Here is a 22784-nt window from a genome sequence, read left to right on the forward strand (position 1 = left end):
AAATTAGTTGGGCCAAGCAAAACATCGAGTAGGTGGCAACTGACCCCAGCTTCATATTCAAAATGATAAAATGTGATGCTTGTGCCCACTGTGCCACCTGAGTGCACGCCCTAAGCCGCGCTGTGCCAGCCAGGTGACCTGTGTAAGAGACACACCGGTGGTATACGCGTGATCCAACTTAATCTTATGTTTAAACAATACGGTTCTGTGAATAAGGAGCTGGACTCTGGAGCTGTAAGTAGGAGACCATCGGGCAGCAGCAGCGGCAGTCACAGTGCCACTACTTCATGTAGCCCGGCTCCCCCCTCCCCTCTCCTCCCGGTGTCTGCTCCTCCCCTCTCCCCACGCAGGTGCGCCCCTCCCCGGCTGATGCCGCTGACCTCACCGGCCCCACCTTCCAGCGCTCTCCGCAGGCGCCGGTCCCGGTCGGTCCCCGCAAGTTGTGACAGTGAGGAGTTGGACCCGTTAGCTAGAGCGTCGGAGGCGGGGGCATGGTGCGGGGCGCAGGGCAGAGCCAGGTGTGCTGCTGAGAATCCAGGAACAGCCCACAGAGGGAGAGCTGCTGCTGCTGCCGGGGCTTCTATGAGAGCCTGCGTGGGGAACTGTATCATCTACCCGTGTGTGTGGTGACCAGGAGACAGCCGGAGCCATGTCCCGGGACCCCGAAACCGTGGCCAAGATCACCGAGAACACCTACAAGGTGAGGCGGACGCTGGGCGGGCACACGGTCGCTGTATATGGGGACAGACACAGTATATGCCCCTGTGGCTTGGCTGGGCTGGCCAACCTGTGGCTCCCCATAGGCTGGTGGAACTACAGTTGCCAGCATGTCCTGCCACGTCATGTCTGTGCTTGTAGTTCCATAGTCTCACATGCTGGGTAACTTTTTGCTCAGCTAATCTCCAAACTAGAGTGTAATGGAAGTGTTACAGATACAATGCTGTTAGTGTATACACAGTATATAGGAGTAATAATGTTGCTGTGTGTATAGGGGTTCCATTGCTGTCTCTATGTGTATAGGGGTTCCATTGCTGTCTCTATGTGTATAGGGGTTCCATTGCTGTTGCTGTGTGTATAGGGGTTCTATTGCGGTTGCTGTGTTTATAGGGGTTCCATTGCGGTCGCTGTGTGTGTATAGGCGATCGATTGCTATTGCTGTGTGTGTATAGGAGATGCATTGCTATTGCTGTGTGTGTGTATAGGAGATCCATTGCTATTGCTGTGTGTGTGTATAGGAGATCCATTGCTATCGCTGTGTGTGTATAGGAGATCCATTGCTATCGCTGTGTGTGTATAGGAGATCCATTGCTATCGCTGTGTGTGTATAGGAGATCCATTGCTGTCGCTGTGTGTGTGTGTGTGTGTGTGTATAGGAGATGCATTGCTATCGCTGTGTGTGTATAGGAGATGCATTGCTGTTGCTGTGTGTGTGTATAGGAGTTCCATTGCTGTCGCTGTGTGTGTGTGTGTGTGTGTAGGAGATACATTGCTGTCACTGTGTGTGTGTGTGTAGGAGATACATTGCTGTCACTGTGTGTGTGTGTGTAGGAGATACATTGCTGTCACTGTGTGTGTGTGTATAGGAGTTCCATTGCTTTTGCTGTGTGTGTGTGTGTATAGGAGATGCATTGCTGTCGCTGTGTGTGTAGGAGATACGTTGCTGTGTGTGTGTGTGTGTATATAGGAGATGCATTGCTGTCGCTGTGTGTGTGTGTATAGGAGATGCATTGCTGTCGCTGTGTGTGTAGGAGATGCATTGCTGTCGCTGTGTGTGTGTGTCTATAGGAGATACATTGCTGTTGCTGTGTGTGTGTGTGTGTAGGAGATGCATTGCTGTCCCTGTGTGTGTGTGTGTGTGTATAGGAGTTCTGGCGCTGTTGGTACCGTGTATAGTTATAATACTTGTTTCCAGAGCTGACAATCAGTGTGTCCCATCCTAGCACTGCAGCGTAGTGTATATACAGTATGATAGGTTATTAGGTAAACAGAACAGTATAGCACAAGGAAAGTGTTTTGTGTCAGACCGGAGATACTACTTCTGCCGCATCTGTGTTTGTATAATGACATATAGAATGCATGTCAGCAACTGGTGCTGTACATCTATATGGAAGGACATAATGGTGGACATATAACTGGGCCATATCATTTAATAACTATCTTTTGTAGAGGGACTTCTAGTACTATAGTTGCTTTTCAGGATTGGACATCTGAAGATCCCAGATGTTTCAGAACTACAGCTGTCTGTAAACTTAATAATCTGCATAGGGACTGTGTACATGGAAGAAATGTGGGTTATAAGGCCTGGACTTGTGTTACTTTGTACTTTATTTATTTTCTCTTCGCCAAATTAATCCCCTGTAAATGATACTGAATGGGTTTGAAAGCTGGGTACGCAGTAGGCAATGTGCGTACCCAGGGACATCGCTGGTGACGGGAGTTGGCATCAGCAAGTGCGTATACCATTACCGATGCTGGAAGCGACATAGCAACAGCCATACTGGCAGCATGGTCCTCGCTAACTATGTCGTCTGATGGACATGCATGCCTGCTTCAACTGAGGATGTTGCTGACAATCATCAGCAACATAGCATGTACACATGTGCCCAGTATGTCAGTCTGACCTGCTGGGTCAGATGACCTATCGTCTAGTAGTGTACCCTCTTATTTATTTTAGGGCTCTATAGTACAAACTAAGAATGGTAGTACAAAATACCAACGAGTAGTGGAAATTGGTGATGGACGACTTCCCGACACCGATATCGGAATCCCGACTGTTTTAAATGCCCGACAGTCCACGACCCCCATAGCGGGAGAATAGAACCTGTGGGGTGCGCAGCAAACCACCGAACATGGAACTCCTGCAAGGGGCTTCTTTATGCTCGTCCCCTCATCGTCTATCAGTGGTTGGGATTCCGATGTCGGTATATTGACCATCGGGATCCCGGATACTACACTCGTGGAAATATTTTAGATGTATGTAGTTGTTATATGGACAGTCAGTAATGTTTTATTAAATGGACCGAAGTTCACTTCGTACCATCCTGTTATAAATAGCTGACCTATTGTGCCTAATTCAGACCTAAATTGTTCTCAAAATGGACAAAACCATGCTGCACTGCAGGTGGGGCAGATGTAACATGTGCAGAGAGAGTTACGAGCATACACACTGGGCCATTTTCGCCCCATTTCTAAGCAATCTGAAATGGAGCACTGATCGCACCATGTGTATAGCCCCGGGCTACGCGTCGCCATCAACCGCAGGGAAAGACATTGCTTGCACTGTCTATCCTGCAAGATCACCGGTGTTTGCTCCCCGCTCTGCACAGATCACTCAGCACACATGGCGGTGTACATCATGGGTCTATCGCGATGTGTGCTGAGCGATCGTACTTTACAACCTCTCAGAGGCTTCGGCAGATATTTGCATGGGACAGTCCGGCACTTGATCGTGCTCTACCAGCGGGGCTACGAGATCAACCGGTAGATCACCATTGAACTTTTGGCCAGCTCTGGTCTACACTGTGTTCTCTTCCATGCCTTGCAGAATGGAGTTCATGCATTCCAGGGATAGAGCATAGTGCGCTAGGTAATATCTTCTCTACTGGGTGAGCTGTGTTCTTTTGGTGCAAAGTTTTTATTGCCTATAACATCGTGCACAAGGAAAAATGTAGTCAATTAATATGACTGGTCCTAATGACTAATCATCTTTCATTAAATATTTATGTCCCCTTGCTATTCGACTTAAGATTCGAGTGCTATGCAATCTTTGCTATCTCTGTACTTTTTACATACAATTCATACAATCTGCATTCTATTTGCACTATGTAGTCATTGCAGCCCTGTCTATCTGGGTTTTGATTTGCGCTGCCAAGGGAGCACGCATCGGGATCGCAAGGTAAAAAAACCTGTGCGATCTGCATACGATCCCGATGCGATTTTGACTATATAGTCAAAATCTCATGCTGATTGTACCTGTGTGTACACACCATAACACTGCTGCAAGATTTACACTGGCATCCCTACCCAGCGAGCCCAGTTGAATCTGTGTTCAAACGTGCCCACTACCCAGGATGGAAATGCTGGTTCGCTGGACCCGATAATTGCAGCTGAGTGCTTTTACACTGCACAGTATCCCATGTCATGTGCAATAACCCAGGATATTTATGGTGGTGTAAAAGAGAGATTAATATAGTAAAGTCCTGTTTACTGCTGGGTAGTAGGTAATTTGTATTTCATGATGAGTGGTTAGCAGTATATTACTGCACTAATTTGCTTGTTCCTGGTAATGAGCAGTGAGTGACTTCGCCGGTGAAAGCAGAGTGGTTTGTTGACAGTTCTGTCACTAACATTACACATATCCCTGTCACTTAGCAGTAATATAAGCAGTCACACTCACACGGTATATTGGCCATATTTCTCAGTGTTGTCTGCCCGGTTATCACCATCTGATGTGCTGCATGTCAGATGGGCCAACCCTACTGACCGTGGCATGCAGGTGAATGCGGGGTATAAAATACTGTGCTGAGCGCAGCGAGGAACCATGCCCGAAGCATGGAGAGCGCAGAGAGCCATGCGAGGGGATGCGGTGCTACGTTTCAGTGTCGACATGGACTGGACTGTCGACCTTTCGACTCTCAACCTTCCCCATGTTGTCCTAATGCTTGTGTCATTATAATGACCCTGTCGACCTCCAGTCATGTTGACCTAGTTCATGTCTATCCAATGATCCATACCCAGAGTAACCGAGCTACTGAATTGCTGCTGTAGTGTAAAGATCAGCGATGATGGGGCCAATATATATCTATGAATGACAAGATATAATAAAGTAATAAGAAAACTGCCTGAGTAATGTAAGACCTACTCAGACTGCAGATGCAGAAGGACACCACAACTGCTGGTCACAATACAGAAATGTATTGCTAATACCAATAGAGTCCATTCAGCTCTACCAGTAGACCCACTAGCATGGCTTGTATGGTGCTGGATATATGTATTCTGACTAATCACAAATAAATATTTGTTGCTAAACATGTGGCTTTATCGTCTTAGTAAGTAATTACATTCTCACATACATAATTACAACCAAATATTAATGACGCCCAAAGATGAAGAGGGGTAATAGAGGCATTCCTTCTATGACAGACACATTCGAAGCTACCGATGGCACGAGTGGCATGGAAATATGCAATATAATTCACCAGGAATGTAAAAAGGCTATTGATCAATCGCCACTTGTGTGATTACCAACAGATGATTGTAATGGGAACAGTCGCTGCTCATCAAGGAACGACATGTGACTTCATCTGTCACTGCTCAAAGCATGCTGTCATTTGTAATCCGGCTGAAAAGCTTCCAATGCACAAGTGGTGACCAATTATTTTGTTTTATAGCACTGCCAACCAATTGTCCAGAAACCCCAATAGCAGGTGTTCCTAATAAAAGTAGTGACGCTTCTGGTGATTTTTTATTATTATTATTATTATTATGTTATCCATGGTTTTTTTGGTATGATGGAATCAAAATTATATGGGTATTATAAACATTAATCTGTATGCAAAGATACTCTAATGTAAAAAAGCCTGAAATAAATTTTAACTGCTAGTAAAGAACAGAAGTATCGTCCCTCGCCTATTTAGTGCTGCAGATTCTGACAGAATTGAAGGCATTTCCGAGAAAACAGATCCGACTTTACCACAAGTCGGATCTGGTTTGTCAGAAACGACCGTAGATTGCTGAATTCACAGACGGTTTTCAACAATCTGTGGACGTTTTCGCCTATGCGCCCGTTTTTTGACATTCGACAGCCTGAACATTGAATTCCACTGTCGAGTTACAGTTGAACTGAGCGAAAACAGCCCTGGATTACAACAGTCAAAATCTCATATTGAATACCCCCTACAGACAAATGTTTCAGGAAACCCTGCTATGGCTTGCTATAGAGCTAGGTCTTAGGAGAACATACAATATTCCAGACAATGACCCAAAGTGTACTGCAGAGGTCAAAATAAAAAAGTTAATTTCCTTGTATGACTGAGTCAGTACCTGGACGTCAATCCTAAGGGGGCCTAGTGAAATGATTTGTAATACCCCTTTCACACCAAAACGCCGGGTCGCACCCGGCTTTTTTAGACCCAGGTTCAAGCCGGGTGCGACCCGGCGTTTAGTGCAATTTACACCGGACAGCCCGACCCACACCCCCCCTCCCCTCCCGTCCCGGTGTTCGGAGATGACAGGATGATGTCATCTCCAAGCGCCAATCACCGCCGCCGCCGGACCGGAACGCTGCTGGGGGCAGCCCAGCACTAAGGTAAGCTGCTGGGCTGCCCCCAGTCACCGCGCGCACCTCCTCGCCGTCGCATAGGAGGTGAATGGATGCCGCACACAGGCATCCGTTCACCTCCCTCCCCCGCCGCCGCTGCTGTCTGCAGGGTATAGCAGACAGCAGCGCCGGCTGTCAGTGTCAGGCTGACAACCTGCGGACGCTGCGGTCCGCAGGTTGGACGTTCCCCATTCATGTAAATGGGAGCCGGGTCATCCGACCCGGCGTTCCCATTTACACCGCCCTCTACCCAGGTCCTAGCCGTGTTCTACCCAGGTCAGGACCTGGGTAGAAATCCCGTGTAAAGGGACACGGCGTTAGGGATTTACACCGCCGAAGATCCGGGTCTGACCCGCCGCTGACCCGGATTTTTCGGCGGTGTAAAAGGGGTATAACATTGGGAGACAAATGTAATGTGGAGATGTGCCAAACTGATAGAGATACACAAGTAAACTCAAGTCTGTACAGATGTGTCCTTACTCATTATACACCTAACCTCAATATGCTGTCTTCTTCGCACCATATATGCAGCAAAACACCACTCAGCCTGTGGGAGACTCACCGGGCTGCGACTGTAACCACACAGGAATTAGGGCAGGGTAATAACGCAAACGCCAGTCAACTGTTATTTTTTAAGCACAGATGATAGGCTGTGCCTATTTATTTAGAACTGGCTAAATGATCGCACCCATTATGGGCTGCAGCGCATGCCTTTTGCATGCGATCCGCGGGTAGTACAAAAAGTATGTGCAGCACGTATTTTTTGTACTGTGTGATGCAATGCCCGCGGAGGCGCGCATCGCATGTTGCTATTGCACCATGTATGGGCACCTTTAGTTCTAAATAGGCACAAAGTCGCAGTTGAAGCCCAACTTGCTTATGCAAGGAAAAAAAAATGAAATGTCTTAGGTGCAGTCTCGTGTAGCATTTTGAGACATAATTGAGTGGAAAAGATGCTGGGGCCAAATGTAATAGGGTGAGAGTTTCAGAAAGTGAGAGATTTTGGGAGAGTTTTCCCATGTTTTTTAAAGCCGCAATCAATTACACGGCAAAACCAGGTTGATTTTGCCATGTAATTGATTGCTGCTTTAAAAAACATGGGAAAACTCTCCCAAAATCTCTCACTTTCTGAAACTCTCACCCTATTACATTTGGCCCTCGGTGTAAGACAAGTTGCAGGGGGTTGTGGATTGATAGATCTACAGTGTCTAAACAGACAGTAGGTCGACAGCAAAAGGTTGACAGGGTCAAAATGTTGACATTCAAAAGTCTGACAGAGAGAAAAGGTTGTCATGGTGGAAAGGTCAACATTCAAAAGGTCAACATGGGTCTTTTACATTTTAGACCATCAATTTCGTGTATCGCTTACCCTCGCATGGCTTGCTTCGCTCGCCATGCTTCAGGCAAGGTGCCTTGTTGTGCTCGACACACTAGTATATTCTCCCGCACACTATTATATTCTCCCTCTATGCCGACCTGGATGGTGAAGTATGAAAAAGAATTGTGGAAAAATCATGTCAAACTTTTGACCCTGTCGACCTATTGCATATCGACCTACTGACTGTTTATCTAGACACTGTAGATCTATCAACCAGATTCCGTGGCAGAGGACATGGCAAGCCAGGATGTACTGCAGCAGTAGTGTATGAGGACACACTAGTAATTTAATCTGATACTGCTTTCACATCGCAAAATGCGATTCACACCAGGACTTTGAAACGGGTCAGTCCCACAGCGAGCCGGCGCGTCATTGGGGGCGGGGGAGGAGGCAGCGCTTAGAGCTGGCGCTGCTCCATGCGCTGCCTCCTCCATAGTGTGAACGGGAAACGGGTCACTTGACCCATTTAATCTGTTCACACCATCAAGCAACATGGCAACGAACCGGTAAGAACTCTGCTTTTTTTACCGGTTTGTTTTGCCGTGTTTCTACCCGTTTTTGGGACACGTTAACCCTTTTCACATCGCACTAATTATTGAGTCAAACCGGCTTGTACCCGGTAATTTAGTTGCGATGTTAAAGGGGTATGAAGGTTCTCTTACAAGGATGAAGGTAAACGGTTACGTACCGTAATTACTGTCTTGCTTAATACGTGATCATGTTTGTAATACAAAATATAGGCCTTCCTATGGCTGCATTGAATAGTAGAATATAGGACAACACATTACCAGTCACTGATATCACACAGCCTGGAATATTTAAATATTTTTCGAATTTGTAATTGTTACAAAATGAGTATTGCCAAGCAGGGAGATTGTTCAAATGTAGTGAGTCTGACAAAATCAGTACTAAACTGTTACTATGTGATTGTTATTGGTGTTTAGGGCAGGCCTTGTAGTCACCAAGGCTTGCATTTTTTTTTTCACTCTGTTTTTAAGCTGCTTTTAATTATATCTCATACAGTAACGCAGAGAAAAGCTGTCTAAAAATACAGACTCTTGGGACATAGTTACATAATTAAAGGGGAAATTGGTACACTGTAAAATTAGACTACAAAAGACCTTAATAAATGTGTGAAACAATTCTTAAACCATTAAACAAATTCATTTTGTTGATTCTGTGAGTTCTCCAGTTGGCTTTTTTGATTTTTGATTTTTGATATATATATATATATATATATATATATATATATATATATATACTTTCCTTTGGTACTAAAGATGGAGTATGACCATGAAAAGACCTTCATTAGACTGACCACTATTGGCTGACATACCAAAGAGATCAACATGCATTAGGTCGACACAAGCAAAAGGTCAACATGGAGTTTGTAAAAAAAAAAAAATATATATATGGTCCACTTTTTCACTGTCATACATAGAGATGTGCAGGTCTGGATTTAACCGGTCCTCAAAACATGATCTTATTGGCTATATGCTGTCACATGGTTTTGCTCCAAAACATGTAATAGCTGGATAGCCAATAAGATCCCGTTATGACTCCTATAACTGCATCCCCTGTGACATTTGCAGTTCCAGTAGGAGTTTCCTTGGGGGCGCCTTTTATTCCGTTTACTGAGGGTGTAGGGCAGGCCTGGGCAACCTGTGGTTCTCCAGCTGTTGTAAAACTATACATCCCAGCATTTTCTGTATTAGTTTTAACATACCAGAAAAGCAAAATGATGGCGAGGCATGCTGGGTGTACTTTCACAACACCTGGAGAGCCACAGGTTGGCCAGGGCTAGTCTAGGGGCTATTGCATGAATGAATCCGTGTAGACCTTTTATGTAACTACAATATAGCTAGCAAATCATGTAACAGTACGTGAATGTAATGTTCCCTGACGTGCGTAGCTTCCCATGACCCTGTATACAGGTGCAAACATAAGTATGTGCCTGTATACAGGGACTTTGGCACAGCAAGCGGATAAAACCTGTGCAGCACTTTTATGACATTTGTGTGTAAAAAGTCCAAGAAGTTTTTTTTCTCTTTCTCTATCGTACATTTTCTGCAGCATAATAGCATTGGTAATTACCTGAGGCAATATCGCTCACATAGGGCCAGATGCAATAAGCTTCAAAAGTGATAAAATTTAGAGTGATAAACAGCCAGCCAATCAGCTCCTACCTGCCATGTCCCGGCAGGAGCTGATTGGTTGGTTGTTTATCACTCTCCATTTTATCACTATTGAAGCTTAGTGCATCTGGCCCATAGTCTGTGACCATTTAATGCCCAAACTTAGAATTGGATTAGTTATGTTGCCATTGTAGAGATGAAGGTGAAAATTTACTACAGCTTCTAAAAAATTATAAAAGGTGATATAGACATCATCTGTTTGGTTGGTATGGGCAACATTACCTCTCTTTGTGGGATGTGAGGGAACGCATTGAAGGACAGTTTACATGCTTGCCTAATGTTAGGAAAAGGTGTGTCTGATTAATAAAATAGCTGTGAGTCTTCAGCATGGAACAGCTTTTGCCATGGGCCTGATGTTGTTTTGTCTGCTTATGTCATTCTCTGAAGAATGGAGGCTGCCCATGAAATACCTTTCACCCTTCTATTCCTGTGTTCTCGGCTGAGTCACCAAGCAACATGTTTTATCCTTTTATATTGTGGCACAAGAGTGTGGTTAAATAATTGCCTTATCATGTCACTCCTCTCACACACCTTTACTTTCTGCTGTTCCAATGCTTGTTTTTTTTTTTCTCCTGACTCCCTTGTTTTTGCATCTTGGTTTTGGTCCTCACATTGGGTCTTTGCAGGATGCCACAGAACAGGACCTATTTATCAGGATGCTGTAGAACAGGATCTGTTGTGTCTGGCCAGTGTCACAGTGATATTAGTAGCAAGGTTTGTGGCACAAATGTATGTGTTCTTGTAGCAATCCGGTTGTCCTGTCATCCTGCTCAACTGCAGCATGCTGTTGTTGCATCCTTCGGATACGGCACCATCGCATGTGTAGACACAAGACCATGTGCATATTCCTTGTGTTGCCCAAGCCTTAAGGTGCCCATACACTGGTCCGATTTGGGCTGAGTTCACCCGATGCTGAGAAATCGGCCCAAATCAGATGTGATTGACATCCACCTCGGGTCCGATGCGCAATCCTGTGTGCAGCGGACCAGAGACGGTGGACGGATGAGCTGCCTATTTGACATCCGACTCGGCCCCCCTGCTGGCGGTGGGTAAGGGGGTCACATGCAATCCTGCCATCCGGGAAGGTCCTGGGCTGCTCAGGGGGTGTCGGATGACCATATACTGCTGCGATAAATTGCAATAGTGTATGGCCACCTTTTTAAGGTGCGTAAACACGGATAGATTTGGCAAAAGATCTGGGGGTTCTTGACCGATTGAAACAACCAATTGCTCAAATTGTTCAGTGTGTAAGAACGATATATATCGGACGATGCGCGTACCTGACAGTCGTTGATAGAGGTTGATGATCTTTCCTGCATGCAGAAAGATCATAGACCAATCGTTAGCGATGTGTCCCATCGTTTCATGTGTATGCACGATGAACGATTTGGTAAGGCTACTTGACTCCCTGTCCCTCCACCATCGTTAAAGATCAATCGTTCATGTGTAATTGTTTGCTCAATCGTTCATCATTTGACACCAAATCGTTTGTGCAGGAGGTTCAGAGGAAATTGTTAACGAGATTGAATCGTTGGCCAAATCTGTTCGTGTGTACGCACCTTTACACTCATCTGGTGGATCATCAATAGTTTAATTTGTCCATGTGCAAAAGTATGCTTGTCCCATGTAGACTTTTGTATCTCATACTTGCCGGCTCTCCAAGAATGTACTACTGAAAAGGTGCCTAAACTTTTCACCATCTTTTTTAGATTTTGAGGCTTTTTTGAGACCTGTGAAGAGATGTGTGCCATTGTAGTTTCGGTTATCTGCTTGCATCGTGCTTTGTGTTCCCATTGCATTTGTTCTATTAAAATAGGATAATTTGAAGTTTATTGGAGCTTAAGCAATCTCTTCTGTGATATTAAACGCTCCAATGAGACCAGATATAGTTGTGCCAATTCCCTATCTGTGTGAAATAAAGATTTAGAGGTTTTCTGTGATAAGTGATCGGTAATAAACTTCCCAGTGTTATGTGAGTTTATCTGTGTAGCTATCTATCATTGTAATTGTTGTTGTGTTATTCTTCTATATGATGCACCTGCGATCGAGATGGCCAGACCTGTCAAAAACCATAGTCAGGCTCATTGGCATGGGTATCCAGATGATGGGTGTAAATGTACAATATGTATAGGTCGACGACATTGTGATGGCCAGTGTTCTGACCTTGTTTCTGAAGCACTGCTATCCAACCCAGAGACCATCATCTGGATACTCGACCAGTGGTGGCTGCTCAACCAGAACTAGCAGGAGGAGGAGCCTGATGAACTAGAACCACTAATATTGGTGGGGGTCCCCTTGATAGTGTCAGGGCAAAATAATTTTTTTTTTCCATGCAGTGATGGCATCTTAGAAGTGTGACTTGTGTCTCCCTAAAGTGGAAATGATCAATCAACAGATTCCTGCGCTAAGGCTTCTGGGATAGGTATTACTGTCACTGAATGCTTGATGATTAAGCTAAGGAGTATATTCAATTACAGTCGAAGCTGCCGTCTTGTCGGAAAGACGTCTGTTTCCAACAGACCTATTTAATGAGGACTGATTTTTCCGACAGGTCGGAATGCTCAGACTTCTTGGAAACCAGGTGGATTGGTGGAATAGCCGTGGATCCATGTGCTTTTGCTGGAAACGTGGCCTAATCCAACAGGTTTCGGACACGTTTCCGGCAATCTCATTCCGTCTTGAAAAGATGGTCAGTTTGAGGCAGGGTGAACCGTACCAGGTGAGCAGCAGGAGCTCGCCCAGCGGCACCCGCCTCCATCACTCACTGGGTCCCGCCACAGGTCCAGGTGAGAGCAGCTCACCCGGCACCATCCCTCCCCACCCGGGTGAGCAGCAGCGTCCAAATATGACATGGTATATAACAACAATAAAATGTTATAATGTAACGTGATTTATTTTTTTATATTGTAGTGCACTAGAAAGCACATGCTTGTAAGCCTTGGGCGTTTATCTATCCGGGATATGGTCATTCAGTTGACCACTGAAGGAAGACATGGCTATGGTCGGCAATAGTAAGGTCAACAGTCAAAATGTCGATGAGTTTTTACCTTTTTTTTTTGTTGAGCCACTACGGCATGGTGGGAGAATAAAATAGTGTGCCGAGCACAGTGGTACACTTAAACGGTGTCTGTGTCGACTTTCGGGACAAACACGTGAAAACCTCATGTTGACCTTTTGACTGTTGACCTGTCATGTGTTGATCTGAGCCATGTCGATCTTTAGTGGTCAACCCAATGCCATGTCGACCTAATATGTGTCAAACCAATGACCCATACAATTCTATCCTATATGCATGGAGTGCTGTGCACATGGTCCCCTGGTTTTCTGGAGCCCAGGACTATAGAAATCACTGGACTCCATGTTCCCGGAGACCTGTGCATCTGAAGACTCTGGCACTGTGCAGATGTACCTACCGAGAGAAAAAGGGAGACTGCATACGGACCCCCTATACTAACCTGCATATGCCTCTAACACTGTGCTAAATAAACTGTTCTGCATCATCAAATTCTTATTATTATAGCGTGCTCTATATTCGCTTATATGTACATTTCGGAACAGTTCTAATGTCTAGTAAAAAATAATTGTTTCTCCTGCCCTTTGAAATTCTGGAAATATACTGACTTGTCCCACTTCTGATCCCCTGCAGAAGCCCCCACCTCCCTCCCTCGGTGTTAGGTGCCAAAGCGTCTTGAAACCAGATTCTGCAGAAGACGTTCTGCACATTTCTGTTGATCTTCGCACAGGTCATCTTGGAAATCTGGCATTAGTCTTTAGATGGAAAAACAAGATCTGCTACCTGAAAGGAATATTTCGCAATGTTAAATTGCGTTTCACTTGAAACTCAAATGTTGATGTGATCATTTTATAATTAAAAAAATAACCTGAACCTGTTGCTTAGCAATTTAGAAAAAAAAATTGCGTTCGATGTCCTTGGTTCCCTTAAATATTCCAGAACGGGTTTTGAAATAGCACATTACTGTCCTTTTATGACTGAATGAGGCATTTGTCTATTAGCCAACTCTAGAGATGATTTATATGTGTTGTGAAATGGACTGACGACTAGTTTTGTACTCTTGGATTACGTTTTCGGTGCCGTATGCTTCTCTATTTGAGAAAGTAAAATTGAAAATAACAGTATCTTCCTGTGTAATATGATTGGTATTATTTTTTATTGTAGCAAAGACCTTATGTTGTGTTTGCCAGATTCCTCTACTCTATTCAAGTTGATCATGCGATGGACTGAAGTGCCAGTGCCTCAAGTCATTGGAATAGGTGCCTAGTATCTTGAAGGGATTCGGTATGGAATCGCGGCGGTCGGAATCCCGGCGTTCAAAATCCCGACGTTGGAATCCCAACCGCCGAAATCCCGACAAGGGGGGGACGTGGAGCGCCCCCCCTTGCGGGCTTGCTGCGCTCGCCAGGCAGCGGGCCCGGTGCTTTGCTACACTCGGCAAGCTAATTTATTCTCCCTCTATGGGTGTCGTGGACACCCACAGAGGGAGAAAGTTTTGGGATTTCAGCGGTCGGGATTCTGAACGCCGGGATTCAGACCGCCGGGAAATTGACTGCATCCCTCTTGAAGGACCCTAGCCCAGCGCAGTGCAGCCACTCAATGTGGCGTTGATTCCACAAGTGGAAGGAAGACCTCTGATGCCTTCTGAATAGCTTCCCATAGCTAGCTTATAATGGTATCCATCACTTCTCATAAATTCTTAATTACATTCATGTCGGGCAAACGTGGTGGCCCCCTACTTCTTGGAACTCTCCATACTGCTCCTTGAACCATTTCTGGACACTTTGGGACTGAGGACATGGTGCATTATCTGTTGGAATATTCCATCTTTGTGGGGCTACATGAACTTCATAAAGGGCTGCAAATGGTCACCACGCAATGCAACGTATTGGTTACCATCTGGCGAGCAGAAATGTAGAAAAAGTGACACGTTTGGGTGCCCCAAATGGCATGCTTCACATCACGCTTAGCACTTTAGTCAGGATTAGCAGTTTTATGCAGTCAAAACCAACACTGCAGGGTGTGATCGGTGCAATTAATAATGATAATAATTATTCAACATAATAACATCGCCGGCCTGTACACACTGGCCGGCTTTTGAGCTTAAAAATGACCCAGCGTGTATGGGCCTTCACAGACAGATGAAGCTACCACTGCCTTTGTGTGATCTGATGCCAATAAAAAAGCTGTGGATGCAATCACTAGTTGTGAAATGAGTGTCCCTGCTACTATGTATGAATCCACATCAGTGTGAGTTTGCACAACCGCAATATGTCATTCCCACTCTGCCTTATCAAATATGGTAACGAGCTGAGAGGTTATAGAGATCATTGGGTACATATTTAACCCTTTGAGTGACAAGGAAATTTGTCAAAATAGGTGTGACAGTTGGCAAGCAGACCTTTTTATTAAACCCTTTGAGTGCCAACGTTGCTGTGAGAGATCCTCAAAATAGCCGTTAAAAATGTCAGCGGCTGCTCCGTGTAACTAAACCTCAGTGAACTGACTTGTCTGTATTTATATATACTAAAAGAACAGTCGCTGTGAGCGGCGCTGGCATTTTTTAATGGATATTTTGAGGATCTCTCACAGCAACATTGGCATTCATAGGGTTAAACCTGCAACTTCTTTGTATTATTAACCTCTTTAATACACTGCCTTTTGACATCTCCCTTTATATATAATTGTAGTTTGTACAACAATAAAAGGCCTCTCATGTTTCGTATTTCTCCTATTATTAGGATCCTTGCAAGAGGAAGGGACAAAAGCTCCTATTTTACTATATTGCAAATATGTGGCATTCATTCTGGCAAATGTAAACAGTATTTGCATGCAGGGAGTATCTAGTTTGTTGTCACATATCTCCAAATCTTTAACCTCCTAATGCCTTCATTTTTATTTTGTTCAGTGATAGAATGAGGCTGAATGATCATGTTGAGGGTTCACTAGGGGTGTGTGCGAGGAAAGGGGGACCTCTGAATGAGGCCATTGCTGGAAGTAGGATTAGAAAGCTTCAGTCCGTTTGATGGGTGTTGTGGTTTGGCAGATGTGGTCAGGCCCCACCGTAATGAAACCGTGCATGATACAAAAGTTTTTTTGTTTTGGGAATGACACAAAACTCCACTCCTTGAAAGCAGGAGAAGAATGTATGTTATCCTCTTATTTAGCTATAGTAAAGTAAACCTAACTGTAGAACTAATGGGACCTACACATGGGGAGATGTGCGGAGCGATCTGTCAGGGCCAATGCTGTACGCTGAGAAGCCTGACTCTGCCCAACGATTAAGTAGATTTATCCAGCATGCCGGGGACTAATTGCCGGGTGATAGCGCAATGCATCGCTATGGTCCCTACACACGGAGCGATATAGGGGCATTTTCTAAGGGATTAAGGGCCACATGCATTAAGCTTCAAAAGTGATCAAATGGAGAGTGATTAACAGCCAGCCAATCAGCTCCTACCTACCATGTCACAGGCTGTGTTTGAAAAATGTCAGGCAGGAGCTGATTGGTTGTTTATCACTCTCCATGTTATCACTTTTGAAGGTTAGTGCATCCGGCCCCTAGTGAGATTGCTTAAAAAATGCCCTGAAATCGCCCCTTGTGTGTAGGCCCTATTAGTTTCAGGGCATTCAGGTTTCCCATTTTTGTATTTTTTATCTATATACTTTTTACATTCTTATGATGGAAGCAATGGAAGTAGTTTACTAGTAGAAATAACCAATTTGTGAAACAATGGTTGAACTTGATATGGTATAGGCTGTTTTGGCTGCTTGTGGGTATACAGGGCATACTTCACAAAACAATCATTATTTTTGGTGCATATTCATTTGCCTATGAGAGCTAAGCGTTTCACACTTTACATAGCTTAGTGTTTAGAACAGTGGCACCCTTGGGTGCCTCGGGACACTTGCATGGGCGATTTGGGTTGGAAGTCGGGGACCAATGCAAATTATTTATGGTCAATGTGATAGGCAAAACCAGGGCTGGTGAGCTATGTGTACCAATAGAAGGGAGTCCTGGATAAACACAATTTTACTTATTTACTTAACTTAAACCTCTTCCTCTTTTTTTATTTTTTTTTTTATTTCTCAATAAGAAACTTTTCTCTATCTGTCTACATTTAATTTGCACTAAATAGTCATTGCTGCACTTTCTATTTGGCTTTTCGATTTCAGCTGAACTGGAGCGAGCATCGGCTTCGGCATCGAATCAGGATAGAAAGCTCAAAAACTTGTTCTACCTTCATACAATGTATATGCGATCCCGATTCGATTTTGACTATATAGTCAAAATTGAATGTCAAATTGTACCGTGGGTACACAGCAATACTTGTATTTTAACAATAACCCTAGTAGAATTTCCATTCTTAAAATTGTAAAATGCAATGTAATATGTGGGCGCTATATAAGATAATTTTAATGAATAAACAATATCCCACTGACTTACTTGGGTTTTGACTGGATGTTTAGCAGTCACTGCTTTTGACATAAACAAAAAAAAAAGCCTGAGGCACCCAAAGGTGCTAAAGATGATTACACTAATGCTACCCATACACTTATGCGTGCAAAAAGTGCTCCCTTTCAGCACCTGATGTCATCAGACATCTTGCAATGGCACATCGGGTGCTGGAAGAAGGCTGCGGAGTAACGTAGCGCTATGAAGTAGCGTTAGCGTGTCGCGGGGGTCAGCGAGGCGGCATAATTTGTAAAAATTAATTAAAATTAAAACTGGGCGGCCCTCTGATTGGCTGAGAGAGCCAGTGTTTTAAACAATTCTGCCGCCACGATGACCCCCGCCACCACCTGGCGCTCCTTCACAGCGCTAAACTGCACAGATGGACACCTGCAGCGGTCCCCCCATCCCCCACCCGCGGATTGCATTTAAGCGATCGCAACCACATGCGATCGCTCCTGCAATTCGATAGTATGTGCTGCACCTAATATCTATCGACGCAACATTCGACAGCGGGCCCGCGCATCGCATCGAATGGCCCATAAAATATGCATGCAATCATTTGATTTATCGAACAGATGCGGTCGAAATCGAATGATTGCATGTAATATCTCACAAGTGCATGGGTAGCATAAAATCTAAGCAGCTCAACTAGGAGGCTGCCCAACCTCCTAAAGAATGCAAAGTAGCAAAAGAAAAGAAAATGGGTCAGCGCTAAACAATATATTGTATACATTAGTGAAATAGGCCACTTATAAATGAAATTTTATATATATATATATATAGAGAGAGAGAGAGAGAGCACGGAACGTGCCACCACCTTTCTTACAGTGTCTGTGTGATTAAGGGGGTGTTTATCAAAACTTTGAGAGAGGAAATTCTGAGAAAGTACTAATTTACATGTTACAGGCTGTGTGTAAAAAATTACAGTTGGGAGCTGTTTGGTACTTTATCTCCCAATCTCACAGTATCTCTTCCAAGCTTTGATAAATACCCCCGTTAGTTTCTTCATGTCACGGCCCTGTAGTTTCTTAAAATGAAAAGTGGTGATGTTGCCCATAGCAACCAGGTTCTATAATTTCTCTATTGCATCCTAGAAAATGATAGAATCTGATCACTTCCATCCTTTTAAACCAAGATCACCTTTCTCACACACACACACACACACACACACACACACACACACACACACACACACACACACACACACACACACACACACACACACACATATACTGCTTTTCATTTCTTTAGTTTTAGGAACAATTAGCTAAATAATTAAATACTGAAGGGCTGAATCAGACCTGATTGCAGGGCTGCAACTTTTTGCAGCCCTGTGATCAGTTAACCCCCTCCCCACCCTATAACGAGAGATGTCCCTGTACACAACTGCAAATGGCTCTGCAATCGTGCAAAGAAGGGAAAGTCCACTCAACATCGAATGGATACCCACTTCCCCCCGTGTGCAGCGCTGTGTAAGTCAATATTTTCTCTGCACTGCGATGGAGGGGTTGGACCGCTGATGACGTCCGCAGCCTTCCCTCCCAACGACCGGGTCTGTGTTTTTGTGCGCCACTCCCAGAAAAAGCTGGGATGCCGCTCACCCGCAAACGCTGGCCGGCTGTCAATCAGCCATCATACAGACTGCGATCACAGGCAGTCACTGGTTTTGGCCGCACGTAGGGCATGCACGGTCCTCTAATAATCACCCGCAGCCCTTCGACCAGGGCTGAACCGGGCCCCGAGTCTGTAAAACAATGCCATGAATGGTTTTTGAGACCCTACCTGGAATTTTAGTGTGGCGTTGTATTTCTCAGGCACCATCTTTTAAAGGCTGGAGTGTAAATATAATATAATAGCGTACATCTATAGTGGTATAAGGGCTGTATTTTGCTGGACAGTACAAGGTGGCACAGTCGAGAGTAGAACAAGAATTGCCTGTTAATGGGCCTCACAATAAGCCTGTACCACATAAGGGAACACATTGCCGGTTTACAAAAACACCTGTCCGACAGTGTTTATTTTTCCAATTCTCTGAAAAGTCTGCTTTCTAAGGAATATTGGAGCTTTGCAGTGTTTTTTTTTATATTCTTTCCATCAATGGGCTTGTGCAAACTTGTGACTCAGTGTATATGCAGCAATCGGGACAATGCACAAGTTGAAAAGTGCATTTGTCTGCATTTGGATGGATTAAATACAATTGACTTTTTTCTTTAAAGGAAGTTATTAGAGCCAGAGTCTCCGATAGCAATAGGAATATTAGCCTTTGGAAACCATACATAAAATTACATACTGATTTCTGGGAATCCATGTGAGTTGGTAAATGTACTTATTACTACTGGGTACACCAATAATATTGACTGTAAGATATCAAATCACCTTTGGGTGGCGATACCCTATCGAAGCATATGGGCTTGTTTTTGCCGCCTCTGCCGCAAACCCGCCGACCTCTCCCCCTCCCTCTGGCTTACCTGGTCCAGGTCCTCCTGGACCCAGAAGGTAAAACCTAGTGACGCAGCCGGACGTCCTTCCGGCTGCAGGGGGGAGGAGGAGGAGGTGGTGCCGGGGACAGCCTGCTTAGCTGTCCCCAGCGTGAGGGGAGCAGGAGGCGGCAGGGAGGTGACGGACACCCCCCCCCCCCGCACATTATAGGTATCGCGAGAGGACTCCGTCACTGCATCGCGATGCCAGCTGCATATGTTAGTACATATGCACTGGCATCGTGGCAGACGGGCGGCGATGTATATTAATACATCTCGCCCTTAGTATGTGTGCGTGTTGCTGGATAATAAAAAAATTTAAATAAAGTATGTGCTGTAAATACTAAAAATGGCTAACAGAAAATGGAAACCATTTTTCAATGAGCTTACCAATGTGACATAGACATACAGGAGAGGCAGTTGGGGTTATTGTTTAGTTGCTCTGGCCTCTGCACTAGAAACACTGCCTCTGCACTGTTGCCCTGGAATCTTGCTCATTCTACCTTGCCAACAATTAAATGGATTTGGAGTGACAGGTGAGTGGGCTTTGTGTACAGGAGCAGTGATTACAGTTCCTTCCTGGGTATTCCATACAGAAGTCCTACATCCTGCCCAGTACAATTGTTTTTCATATTCAGAAGTAACACGAATGAAATACACATAAAAAATGATGACTTTGGTGAAAAACCTCAAAGGAAATTTGAAAGAAAAGCAATGAGTTTAGGAAACGTGGCAGAAGGCCATGTGCACGCCAGCAAATCTTCTGAAGGTGGAAAACTACTTTAATGTTTGGCCTCTATGTTGGATTACTAGATGAAATGTGTATTTTTACATTTGATGTCAAATTCCATGTGTGTATCCCTTTAGGCAGATGATTAGTGTCCATGCCTTCTGTAGGACTGGAGTGCAAAACTAGGAATGAACAAAATCCAGATCCTCCTAAAATGAAACTAGGATAATGAACTCTTTACAGAAAAGAACAGATGGTTTCCTAAACAAAGAAGGAATGAATTAAGGTAGAATGAAGGGTCCGATCTGGACTCAAGGAACATGTGTTCTAAAGGAGATTTACTAGACCAGAGTGGCGTTTCCCTACAACCACATGGCGTGCCCCACTTGAATGCAGGCCAACACATGGATGGTCAACCTACATTTGCGCTTTCTGTTCCAATGTGTTAAGTTTTAAGAATAAGTTGGGTTAGTAGATGTGTATGAAGATTGCTAGTTCTGCCCGTGCCGTGAACATTTTGGACCACAGAGCAGATCTTAAACCGTGCTGTTTTGGTAACAGCACAATAACTGTCGATGTTTAAGTATGTAATAGCGTTGTAAAAATGCCAGGTATGCTAAGGGCAAGGAAGAATGTGTGGCGGTATTTCCTGAGTGTACCTGTAATCTTTATGGTTTCTCCTTTACTCCCTTTACATGTACTAAGTTTTGGATTTTAAGTGAATATTTAACTTTGGGTGATACTTGTTGAAGCGTAAAGGCAAGGGCATTATAGTTACAGAAGTAGCTGAAGGCTTGCACTGCCATTAATGCTTCCATATAATACGTCGGGGGGTCCCAAACCATAAAGAGCCTCAACAGCAAGGCTTCTACAAAAGAGCATGGGGTAATTGCTTTTGTTCCCCCCCACTGCTATTGCATACTCCATATCAAAACAGACAAATACTGTAACATTTGTGCTTTATAGAATTTATGTCTACTGTAGGCCAATATTGCTGGTTGATCTGGCATCTACTTGTCTCTGTATACCTGTAATACACAAAGTACTGGGGTCAATGCAAAATCCAGTGAGCTAGGCATGGCCAAATGACATGCCTATCCACATCCAAGTCATCCAGTGATCTAAGCATGGCCATATTACATGCCTATCCACATCCAAGTCATCCAGTGATCTAAGCATGGCCATATTACATGCCTATCCACATCCAAGTCATCCAGTGATCTAAGCATGGCCAAATGACACGCCTATCCACATCCAAGTCATCCAGTGATCTAAGCATGGCCAAATGACACGCCTATCCACATCCAAGTCATCCAGTGATCTAGGCATGGCTAAATGACACGCCTATCCACATCCAAGTCATCCAGTGATCTAAGCATGGCCAAATGACACGCCTATCCACATCCAAGTCATCCAGTGATCTAAGCATGGCCAAATGATACGCCTATCCACATCCAAGTCGTTAACTGTACAATGTTAGTTCTCCTGCCATTTCAGACAACAACAACTTCTTGGTGAGGGTAAGAAAAACTGCGCTACTTTGTGGAATAATAAAAACATGTTTTCACCCAGTGTATGGTTAACAATAGAATCCAATTTAATAAAAACAACCAATGTGGCCAACTGGGTTTAGTTATATAAAGTGAGGGAATGTGACACCCTTTCTCCACCTTTGAAAAAGTTTGGAGCTTGCCTGGCAAAATGCGCCGGTACTGCACCCGGACTCTATTGGACAATACTGAATCCATTTGTAATTTGTACAAACCATTCAAGGAAGCCTGAATCAGGACCCATTGGCACCTATCTTGGGAGGGACGTTATCAGATTGAATGGAGAAATTGCATTAAATACCACTCCAAGGGCACCTATCCTGTCATCACAGCTGCCCTTCTGAGCCACAGGATCCCTAACAATCGTGAGTGGATACCAATACCTTCCCTTATTAACTGCACCTATAACCAAGGTATGCCATAGTAACAGGACTCCTATCATTAGGAGAAAAGGTGTAACATTCCCTCACTTTATCTTGCTATACACAGTTGGGCCCAATTACTTGTTTTTAAAGTGTTTTAATACATTGGATTCTATTGTTAACCATATGCTGCGTGAGAACATGTTTTAATTATTCCTCAGAGTAGTAAAGTTTTTCATTTCCTTTTTTTATAAGGGAGTGACTATCCCTAATATAACTGCTTTCTATTTGAGAAGGTAGCACA

General features: G+C 44.3%; 1 protein-coding gene across 2 annotated transcripts in view; it reads left to right on the top strand.

The window, feature by feature from the left end:
* Positions 1-295: 295 nt before the first annotated feature.
* Positions 296-22784, top strand: part of BAIAP2L1 (BAR/IMD domain containing adaptor protein 2 like 1) — a 109533-nt gene continuing 87044 nt past the window's right edge. Inside the window, exon 1 of one of the 2 annotated variants that reach the window (XM_083153166.1) lies at positions 296-700. In XM_083153166.1, coding sequence (XP_083009292.1) covers positions 650-700 — 51 coding nt within the window. In that variant the 5' untranslated portion in view covers positions 296-649. The remainder of the gene's footprint in view (positions 701-22784) is intronic. The other variant, XM_083153165.1, reaches the window with a different exon arrangement.

The sequence above is a fragment of the Crinia signifera genome, chromosome 7, assembly GCF_055691185.1.
Source record: "Crinia signifera chromosome 7, ASM5569118v1, whole genome shotgun sequence".
Classification (NCBI taxonomy): Eukaryota; Metazoa; Chordata; class Amphibia; order Anura; family Myobatrachidae; genus Crinia; species Crinia signifera.